The sequence below is a fragment of the Xenia sp. Carnegie-2017 genome, unplaced genomic scaffold (assembly GCF_021976095.1).
Source record: "Xenia sp. Carnegie-2017 unplaced genomic scaffold, XeniaSp_v1 HiC_scaffold_23, whole genome shotgun sequence".
NCBI lineage: Eukaryota > Metazoa > Cnidaria > Anthozoa > Malacalcyonacea > Xeniidae > Xenia > Xenia sp. Carnegie-2017.
Window position 1 is genome coordinate 5,236,443 of NW_025813486.1, and position 11,840 is coordinate 5,248,282.

The 11,840-nt window shown below is 34.8% G+C and overlaps 1 protein-coding gene across 3 annotated transcripts; it reads left to right on the forward strand.

Annotated features, from left to right (window-relative positions):
• The first annotated feature begins 496 nt into the window (after window positions 1-496).
• On the forward strand, window positions 497-7,617 carry LOC124448787. Of its 3 annotated transcripts, none has more exons than XM_046999765.1 (9): window positions 497-607; window positions 2,562-2,610; window positions 2,720-2,819; window positions 3,411-3,493; window positions 3,618-3,707; window positions 3,888-4,095; window positions 6,041-6,199; window positions 6,463-6,569; window positions 7,487-7,617. In XM_046999765.1, exons 1-6 carry the CDS (start codon window positions 584-586, stop codon window positions 4,040-4,042), a joined length of 501 nt encoding a protein of 166 aa, XP_046855721.1. In that variant the 5' UTR covers window positions 497-583; the 3' UTR covers window positions 4,043-4,095; window positions 6,041-6,199; window positions 6,463-6,569; window positions 7,487-7,617. The 3 variants fall into 3 exon arrangements, with proteins under 3 accessions (XP_046855721.1, XP_046855719.1, XP_046855720.1); XM_046999763.1 differs by lacking the exon at window positions 497-607 and adding an exon at window positions 1,949-2,133; XM_046999764.1 differs by lacking the exons at window positions 497-607; window positions 6,463-6,569; window positions 7,487-7,617 and adding exons at window positions 1,949-2,133; window positions 7,002-7,475.
• The last annotated feature ends 4,223 nt before the right edge of the window (window positions 7,618-11,840 follow it).

The window sequence follows — 11,840 nt, forward strand, 5'->3', positions numbered from 1 at the left end:
ACGACTTCACAACACGAATATAAAAATGTCCATTGCTGTAATTGAATTAACTAATTAGTTTATAACTAGTTGATTGGCATAATTTTAACCCACCTCCATGTGGTCCAAAAGCTTTGTTTTTATAAACAATGTTGTACTCAGATATCTCAAGATTAAAAGTATCATGTAAGCTATGTTTCTACGATGAACACTACAACGGGTTCTTGCTGGGCAGCGAAATCGCGAATTATTTTGAGCTTTTCTTTTAAATGTTAAGCCAATTTTATATATGCAAAATGCACTTCCGGTTACCCGCTATAGATAACAAATTACTATAAAAATGTTTGGCGGATAACGTTTGCAAACAAGGGTTTTCAATTATTGAAGACATTTGGCGACGTTTTACGTATTTCAAATATCTGTCATGGATAACCCAAGTTCTTTAAATCAATTTGACATTAAAATTATTTCGATACCTGTAAAATATCGGCGTTCGTGTTCATTTGAAAATCGCAAGTGCAAGAATTGAATTTGCCTAATAGTTGTCAAGACAAGATAATGTACAGCTTGCTTTCCAAGTTTAGAGACAGTTATGATCTAGAATATGTTTCAATGCGTAAAAATTGTGGTAAGTACCTTTATTTTATCATTCTTTATAATCTAGAGATTGTCGTATGTTACTTTTGCCGTGACTTTATGAGTCCGGGTAAATTGGTGTAGGAACAAACAAATTTACTAAGCTTAGTTTAAACTTAGTTTTCATTTCTATTTTTATTTTGTAAAAATAATATTATCACTACACCTTGCTACAGCATTTGGATATGGTATTCATCAGTACGTATGGTTGTTATTGTCATAACATGCAGGGGCGGATCTAGGGTATGTCAAATCATTCACGCGACTGATGTTTTTAGTTCAAAAATTACTTATCAAATTTAATGATTACAATTTTTTGTGATCATTGAATTCCCGATGTATAATCGTATGAATTTTATTGTCAAAATTCTGTTTTATATCTGAAATCTTACGTAAATATCACGTTTTAGCATATCTGGAATTATATTAACTGACTGACTGATAAGAGGTGATGATTAATATGTTTTAACATGGTGTTATGGGATTATGTGATTTACAAAATGTTTTTGATTAAGAATCACGTAGCCTTAAACCTTTAAATAGTTGTAGTTTTTATTGCAAATCACAGCAGTTTTTAAACAGTAATATAATTTTACAAAGAGGTAATTGAATGTTTATTCATAACAATGGATGGTTGCTTTACAATACTAGTAAGTATCGTTTGTCCCATTATTGCATTCAAGTTTACAACCACTATGTAGTTTACAATATGTAGTTTACAAACCACTTTTTTATCTCTTAGATTGGTTTATTAACTTAGCCTATTTCTTTAGTAAGCTTGCAATGTCAGTTGAATTATTTTTATTTAGAACTTTTGCTTAGAACATTTTCCATTTGCTGTTGTTAGCAAGTAAACTATAATGTTATACTTAAAATTTTAGGTTTACGTATAAATTAGGTATGATACATGCATGTAAAGAAGAGAATAAGTTACAAATTTGGTATAGGAGATATATAAGTTACCATAACTTGTGAATGAGAATTATCATTTTTTTATTAAAACATTACGCTAAATGTTGTGATCACCAGCACTTAGGGGGAATGGGTTGTAACATTAGGATATGTTTAAATCAATCAAAAATAAATAGAGTGACAGTTACATTTATTATTTACTTTAGTTCATATCAAAATAAAACATGACCAGGTAATACAAAATTACTGGATTGCTGCTAATAAAGCTTTAAGATGCAGTGATGCAATGCCTAATGAAGATGGCTGTAGTAATCATACGAATGCTTTAGAACATTAATCATAAATGTTGATGGGCTTCTTTTGTTTAAAAGTTCTGCAAAAATATATGGCCAGTGTTGTGTGCCATTTTGAATATCAAACCTGTTGTAGTGTTTCCTATTGTCCTAACGTGTGTTGACTCCAAGCCAAAAGACTTGGAGTTTTTGGATGAGTTTATAGAAGATTTGAAGGGTATTCTAGAGAGGGGAGTCCAAGATGGGGAAAAGGTTCTAACTGTTACAGTAAGGGGCATTGTTTGTGATGCTCCTGCAAGAGCACTTGTTAAAGGTACAAAATTTTGTACTGGTTATTTTGGTTGTGACAAGTGTACACAAAAAGGAAAGGGGCTTGGTCAAGTGACTTACTCTTAAAATAATAATATAGAATTGTGCACTAATATTTCCTTTAGAAAGCAGATTTGAAGAACATCATCGCTTTGTTAGCCCTTTCTGTCACTTGCCTGTTGATATGGTAAAGCAATTTCCATTTGACTACATGTATCAACTGTGTCTGGGTGTTATGCGTAAATTGACTATGGTTTGGGATGAGGGGAAATCATGCTGTTAAAATGTCTGTTGCCCATGTAGAGGCTGTTAGTAAAAAATTGGTGGAGCTTAAACAATTTATCCCCTCTACATTTGTGCGAAAACCTAGGAGTTTAATGGAGGTTGACAGATGGAAAGCTACAGAATTCAGACAGTTTCTTTTGTTTACAGGCAAAATTTCTTTCAGCCGTCAATGAAATCTTATCAACAAATTCTAGAAGTAAGTACTGTAGTTGCAATGCAATAGGCCATTGCTTTATTCAAAGGAGTGCAGTTTTTCACATATTGCTACGTTGCATTTAAATCTAATGAGTGATTTTGCTTTTTAGATTTGCCGGTGTACAACGAGCTGATCTCCCTTGCAGAAAAAGGTATAAGCGCTATTTTAATCCTTGTACAAGTGGACAATTTTTTGACAGAAATATGCACGTATAAAATTTCTCTTTTCATACTAATATAATGTTGATCTAGATTTATATGACGGTGAACTAGCACCAGAAATCCTAAACACAAAGAATTATGCGATAACTTCCCCATCTACTAGTAGGACACCATCTCAACGTAGTGGTAAGTTTTCTGTCATCAGAACTGACTAATCAGCAACTTTCATATAACATGTCAACTAAAATGCTGAAATAATTTTGATTGATTCTTTTAAATAACTTTAACATTCGTATTGTACATTTACTGTTTTTCTACGTCCATCATTGCATCATAGGGCTTATGTATGTTCTACAGGTGCTGTGGGCGTTGGTCCTTTAAAATGTTGTTGTAATTAGTTGAAAAAATGTTAGTTATAGCTAAAATTGCAGTTGTGTTCACCATGATTTAATCAAAATACATTCGTTCAAATCTAATTCTCAGTTTTTGCTATCAAACTACTAAATGAAACTTTCTCGAAATTTTTATTTTAGTCACCTTTCTGTTTCTGATTTTTGAAACTTGTAGTACTTTAATTTAAATGACGTTCGTGCGTTCAATAAAGATGTATGTTAAACCCAGTACGTGTCTTCTCTGTAGATACAAGCAACGTCTCTTCACAAGGAATTCCTACAACTGGCACTACAAGAGAAAGACAATCTCAACGAAGCAGTGGTTCTTAGGCAAGCTTTTCTTACAATTCATTATTGCATGTTTTGTTGTTACGTTTTCATTTACGTTCATTTCGTATCGTTTGAAATGTTTTTTTTTCTTCACAACTAACTGCAACACGTGATTGCTTTGCAGATGCGCATGACCTTTCATCGCACGAAACGCCTTCGAAAAGTTTTATGAACATAACACCTGCAGGAAGACGTTCTCAACCAAACATTAATGGTACCTTTTCGACAATATATAGTTTTGAAAACGCGTTGTTATTATGTATGTGTATTTAATTAGCAATTTGATGCGAGTTTTATTTGAATTTTCTTGTTAGCATGTTGTAAGGTTTTATATTTTTAAGATAATCGTAGGTTATACATAAGTTATTCTATTATTTTCTTATCTATTTTGTAGGCTTCCAAAGATCAGTTCTCACCAAACTGGAAACATTAATTGTTAAGCAAGAAGAAACGTTGTCAATATTGCGTGCTCTGTTAAGCGCTACGAAAGGTGTAGACGAGCACGAAATTTTGGAAGATGTTGTACCTAATGCCTTTGATTCGGTTTAAGAACTTGAGGACTATCCTCTAGTCTTGATGAAGAAAAGTCCAGAAGAAAGTTGGTAAGTTTTAGAAAGTTAACCATCCATACGTATTTAGTAATATTTATTGGCACTGCCTGTTTTTATGCATGACTCTTTCAAGTGTTGCGTAAAAAAATGTGACAAAGCAAAGGATAGCCCTTCCCCTTTATCGGTTTGGAAACGTGAAAACGATTGTTTCATTTGCAATTACGTAACATAATATTGACTTTTCTTCTACCATTTGTGTTTGAAGCTTGAAAACATGCACGTTTGTCAAAGTCTGAAACGTGCACTATCATACGCGTATCATTCTCGTATCATACGCGTATCCTTCTCGTATCATACGCGTATCCTCTTCGTATCATACGCGTGTCGTTCTCGTATCATACGCGTATCATTCTCGTATCATACGCGTATCCTTCTCGTATCATACGCGTATCCTTCTCGTATCATACGCGTATCCTCTTCGTATCATACGCGTGTCGTTCTCGTATCATACGCGTATCATTCTCGTATCATACGCGTATCGTTCTCGTATCATACGCGTATCATTCTCTTATCATACGCGTATCGCTCTCGTATCATACGCGTATCCTTCTCGTATCATACGCGTATCTTTCTCGTATCATACGCGTATCATTCTCTTATCATACGCGTATCGCTCTCGTATCATACGCGTATCCTTCTCGTGTCATACGCGTATCCTTCTCGTATCATACGCGTATCCTCTTCGTATCATACGCGTATCGTTTCATTTTATACGCATGTCGTTCTCGTGTCATATCCATATTACTTTCTTAATATTCTCGTATAAAGTCCTAAACTTAACCCTTTAGATGCTGAAGTTTTTCTTCAATATAGTTTTTCAAAAAACCATGACTTATGTTATCACAATTTGTTTCCGTTTCTATACAAGAATGTGTCACAAACTATTCAGCTATGTCATTGATAACTCATATGTATACTTAGATACGACGTGAGACAATAGCAGCTCATTGCAAAAGAAACCCAAAATTTATATACATGTATATATAAGATCATCTATTAAAAAATTCTTTTGCTATATCGTGCCTTTAAACTATTTCGTGAATAAAATATCTTAAGAGTATACTGACACTTTTTTATGTCATCATTGTGCTACAAAGCAATTGTTAGTGTGTCGTTTCTTATGTTTATAGCACACGCAACTTTGAATGAATCTCAAAACAAACTAATCACAATGACTTTCCGTTTTCATAGGATGTGTCTCAAACTATATACGTCATTGATGAGTCATATGTATACTTAGATACGACATGAGATAAACACATTTCATTGAAACTAAAGCAACCCAAAATTTATGGATGCATAACATACATGAACTTGAATGGTATCATTTATAAAAACCCAATTGCTTTATTGTTCCTTTTAACTCCTTCATGGTGAAAATTTCTTAAGTGTATATTGATGACATCTATATGTCACCATAGTGCCGCTCATTACGATGAACAAAGTTCTATCAAGTATCACAGCGTTTCATCCTCGTATTATATGTACGCTTATCGTTCACGCATTATACGCTCATCATACGCGTATCCTTTTCGTATGATACGCGTATCGTTCTCGTATGATACGCGTATCGCTCTCGTATCATACGCGTAGCGTATGTTAACAAATACGCGAGCGGTACTGTAATTTTAATGAGGATTTTCGTGACGTTAGAGGGTCAGATTATCTGATTAAACTATAAGAATCTAGCTTCGTGTTTTTCTTGAGAGCATTGTCGTGTTTTGATTGATTTAAATACGTTACTATACTTCAAACGGCTCTTAGGAGTGTGTCGTTTTATTTGTGCTGGAAAATTTTAACGAAGATACTGGTCTTTCTAAAAGCTCTCACCATTCACTTTGCATGGTTTTGTTTTGCAATTCGATATCAAAATGGTTATATATATATGTCTAAATTGAACTTTGCCATATAATTTATCTTTTACTCTCTTTACTAGCTGCAGTTTTTGGTAGCACTGTGGCAAACACCTGTGCAAACAGTGTTAGAAGAATTATGAAAAAGCTGGGAACAAATAATCTATGGTCCCAATATAGTTTAAAAGTCAGAAAGTCAAAGCGACCATTTCAGCACCTTGCCCTCTGCAAAGTTATAACAAGTAAGCACAATTAGGCGATAATGATTGCTGCAGCAGTACCATGTTTTGTCTCTTTCTCGTTCATGAATTGGAAAAACAGCCATTTATGTTGTTCCTTCTCATAAGGAATATTGTTGCAAGTTTTAAAAGCTAATACATTAAACTGTTTTGCATATGTCACTTTAATGAATTGTTGTTTATCATTCAGCTTACGAAAATTATTTAGTGTTTTGTCTATGCAATTTATTTAAAGTATGTCTTTTCTGTTTCGTTTCACTTGTTAGAAGCCTGCCTCAGAGCTTATAAAGGATGCACCGAGGCCAACGTTGAAGAGAAAATTGCCAAATTTTTAAAATACGCTCCAGGCAAGCAAGGTGTTTCCAGATTTAAGGTAACATGTCATTATCATAATAGATTGCTGGGTAAAGTATATAGATGCCATTTTTTCTTTGTTTGATTTTCTCAACTTAGACAGGGAGAACTCAACTTATTTTACTCCGTAATCTCATAGTTGACATATTTGTATTTTCTTGTCTGTGTAAGTTGAGAAAAATACACAATAGCATTATTGGCATGTGCACTTAAAGAAAGTGAGCATGTGTCTTTCATTGTCTTTGAATTATAAGTAAAGCAAAATGAAATGGACACATATACATAATGCGCACCTTTAAAAAAATGTTCATTTTAGTGCAGGTATTATTTTTGTGCAAGTTTTAAATTTTGTTAACTCAAACTGCATGATTAGATTCATAATATACAATTTGCTTAGCGTGATATTAAACAATTATTGAATGAAATAGTATATGAATTAAGACTTATGAAGGCCAAGGTTTGTTCAATCTACCAACGCTGAGGCAGATAGAACACATTGATGCCTTGATAATTCTTTATATTACGTGAAAACCCAATTCAATAATTGTTTTATTATTTATATAAAAAAGATAGTGTTGGTTAAATGTGAAAAAGGTGCCATAACGATTAAAGTTTTGTTCACTTGTTTTGTTTCTCGTGCGTATGAGATGACGTTGTAGAGCGAGATAATTTCTTATATCCGACGTACGTACGTAGTGGCATTCATATAAGTGGATTTATTCGATTGCTTTTAAGTGAATAAAACTAAAAAATACTTTGATCCATATGTTTATATAAATTACATTAGGAAGATATACATACAGCAGACGATTCAGTTTTCCATTTAAATGACATCTTTTACAAACAAATAAGTCATTGTTGTTGTAGGTGGTAAGACATATAAAATGATATATAGACTACCATTTTTTAATGATCATATATGTTATTTTCTTGCAGGTCCGAAAAGACAACTTATTGCAATCGGCTTTATTAGCATTTTTGTAAATATGTATATTAAAACACGCACTGCAAAATAGATGAATTAAAAGATGATTGTATGGATATTAAACTTTCGTTCGTATCATTGAAAAGACTGTTTTATGATTTCAAAAATAATGCATCATTTATTGTATGTTGTATGAACGTCGGATAAACGTTGTATGAACGTTGTACAAACGTCGGGTTTAGGTTGAAAATACGTTACATCCCAACGTTTATCCTAACGTCGCCACCACGTTCCTACGAGTTGACAAAATCATGTTGTCTCAACGTTGGTCTCCGACGTTGAGTGAACGTTCGACGAACGTTGGTAAAACGTTGAGACAACGTAATTTTGCTAGCTGGGTAAGCACTTCGGGAAAAATTTTTTTGTTTATGGAAGTTGGAGGTACGTACGTCAACGCCATATTTCCGAGGGTCTCCATTTCAGTACTTTTTATAGGCCATGTTGATCGTTATGGTAATTTTACTCAAAAACAGTTGAAATTGCTTAATTCATTTAAATGAAGTGCATAAATACAAACTCTCGTACCGTTTAGCAATTTACTTATTCTCTATCATTAGATTTTCTACTCTTCATACTCAATTCATCACTATATCTGATGTGACTACAAATCTTACATAATTATATATAGTTATACCTATGTATAATAAGGCTGTATTCAGAAATTATCTTTTAACTAACTCGTATATTTACAATACGCGAAAGTGAGGCAAATGTATAGGTTTGTCAGCACTTTCGCTATCATTTAAATGAAGTGCATAAATACAAACTCTTGTACCGGTTAGCAATTTACTTATTGTATATCATCGGATTTTCTATTCTTCATACTCAATTCATAACTATATCTGATGAGACTACAAATCTTACATAATTATACATAATTATACCTATGTAAAATATTTCTGTATTCAGAATTTAACTTTTAACTAACTCGTATATTTACAATACGCGGAAGTGAGGCAAATGTATAGGTTTGTCAGCACTTTCGCTGTCATGGAATGATGGAAATTTTCAAATGAGTAAAATAGAAGAGTTGCTGTACACAAATAATACAAAGCATTTGTGGATATGCACACGAAAGTTCTCTAGAATGGAAAAGCAAGGATGTCTCAACACTAAAAACATGGGGTGTTTACATAGGTGCGTATAAAGTATAGCAGCTCAAAAAATTAAAAAACGTATGCAATAGTTGTTAACAAAAAATACCAAAATTTTTGACATGCGCGTGACCTGTACCTGCCTACAACATTTGAGAAATTAACCTTCCACTCCTTTTAAACAAGACAAGTCTACTCGAAAGCAGAGAGCCTTATACGCTACAAGTCCCGGGCTGTGACCGGTATAGCAGAATTAAAAGGTAAAAGGTTTATTATAGATTAATCAACTGAATATTCCTGCTCATTTTTGTTTGGAAGCATGTTGAACAGTTCATAAGGACAAAGCTCGAATTCCATATTAAATATCAGTAACATAATCGGTGTTAATGTTTGACAATACATCATTTACCTTCAGTGAAAGCATCCCGCTTTCCACTGGAAAAGAATGAATCTAATATCGATGTTAATATATAATATTTCCTAAATATTGCATACCATAGAAGCTCATGCAAAATCCCATATAAACGTTAAATTAAGCAAATTCTATTTCGTCACTGTTCTACGTCACTAGGAAGTCATGTGAGATAGAGCGCGCGATATCAAGATCAGTTCGAGCGTAGATTTCACAGCGTTATCAGTTACAAAAAGTTCCTTTCCACACTATATTACAAATTTTTGAATTATGAGTATAATTAAAAGTATACGACAGGAGATGAAACAGCACTCCGGGGTTTTGCTGATCACGATGAACACGATAACATTGAAGAAAGCGAAGATGTGCAAGTCACATCAAGGAATTTGAATGTGGCAACCACCCTTGGTAGGATGAGTGAAGCAACAACCACAATGAGTAAATCACTCAGCTTTTTGCAGGAAACATCAGTATCCTCTACAGTGGAATCTACTCGTAAGAGGAAAGCAAGTGCTTTAGTCAGGGCATGACGCAGATTGCGAAGAACTTTCGACCAAGCGCAATTCTGAAGCAGAACAACTAGCAGTGGACCCGCTGCGGAAAGAGATACCGCAAACACTTGACGAAACTGAGAAGACTTCACCAATCGTCAACAGGAAGCTCGCCTCAATTATCCACCGGCTGAACAAGCTGAGCTACGAACAATTGAAGGAAGAAAATTTTAGTCCTAAGAACTGCGATTGTCTTACTGTACCTAACATAAGCCCCGAAATTTGGGAGAAATTAGACCACCCAGCTAGAGGGCGAGATTTACAATTGAGTGCCATTCAATCAACCATGACGAATATAGCAACACAAACCACCAATAAACTGTTGGTTGCTTGCAATAAAAGCATGCAGCGAACTGAATATTGATGATCTTGTTCGTACGAACGCTATTATCATGGCAATCCTGGGACATGTAAGTTTTGAATTGTCTAAACGACGATGTGACGCTATACGTCCCAATCTCCATCCAGAATTTAGTACTTTATGCGCATCGCATGTTCCCATTACGAAATACTTGTTTGGAGATGAATTGCAAACCCACATTCGCACAAGAAAAAAATTAACAACGCGACAACAAGTTCTTAATTCTAATACCACTTGGCAGCAACATTCAAAACAAGAGAAACGACAATGGCGCCATTTTTCATCCCGTCATCAGGGCAACACCCTCTATCGGTCGAAGTGGAACCAATTCAGAAAGAAACGATCGGACACAATGAACGATCGCAAGTAAAAAACAAATTTTTAAGAAATTTTGAGATTTTATAGAAAACCAGTATTCTTCTTTTGTACCCACGCTAAAAGCGTATCTAAATAAAAGCTTTGAGACCTATCAGGCTGGCAGCATATCAAATTTAAGAGCATGGGAAACACTCAACTCTGATAAGAAAATCTTAGAGACAGTTGGAGAAAAAATTGAATTTGACACTATTCCTATTCAATGAGCTTTATCCAAAAATACAACTTTGGTTTCCAATTCAAATCAGTCCTTATGCGAATATCTGTGACTACAGAACGAGCTGAGAAGATAAAACGCATTTTTCATGAGCTGCTACAAGCGTCTCACACAAAAATAAGGGATGTTATACGGGTTTTGGGCACTCTACCTTGGAGTCTCCAGGGCGTAATGTACGATCAGTTGCATTATTGCTGGCTGGAAATATATAAAATCGATGCCCCTAAGTTAAACTGCGGTAAATTTGACGGGACAATGACCCTGTCTTCAGAGGCCATACATGATTTAAGATGGTGACAGTCATTATTACGCACTACTCACTGGCACTTTATAACCACATTGAGCCTAGCATTTGCCTAAAAACAGATGCCTCGTTGAAAAGGTGATGCTGCTCCATTAATGGTTTATGTGCTTGAGATAACTGGATGACTTTGAGGCTTCCAGCCGTTTAACTTATTTGAAAATTCTTGAGGTATTGTTTGCCCTTGAGTCATTTTCTTTAGAACTAAAAGGTCATCATGTTAAACTAATAATTGATGATACTACCGCTGTAGCTTGCATTAACCAATAGGGCACATGCCACTCAATATCAGTTCACAAGTCGACATGCAAAGTCTAGACATGCTGCACTTCGTATATTTCGTTGACAGCAACGCACATTCCAGGATTACAAATTGTCACTGCGGATCGAGAATCTCGAATATCATGCAGAGAAACAAAATGGCAGTTGAACAAGACTCTGTTCACGTGTGCCATTCAAAAACTAAATGTAACTCATGTAACTCCGAACATTGATTTGTTTGCGTCAATGTTGAATAATCAAGTGAAACCCTATGCTTTATACCAACATGACCCGTATGCTATTGCTGTCAACGCCTTTACGATCTCGTGAGCCATTTATACATTTTATGGGTTCCCGCCTTTTAGCATAATTTCGCAAGTGTTACAATAGTACAAGAGAAAAGCAAAGGACTAGTCTTAGTCCCTAATTGGCCAACACAAATTTGGGGGCAGCTTTAATGCAGATGCTAATAGCACATCCAGTTGTTTTACCTCGAGGTAAACGACATCCCCACCCAATCAATACAAAACTGGAGTTACTACTTTGCCATTTATCGGGAAACTCCTCTCTGATGAAGGTATTTCTCTAGGGAGCTTCTAAAATCATCCAAAAGGCCTGGTGGACCGGTACCAAGAACAATATTCTACATACCTTAACCGTAGGCGACAATATTGCAGTGCAAACAATATCGATCCTGTCGCGTCCTCTGTAGAAGAGGGCATTAATTTTCTTA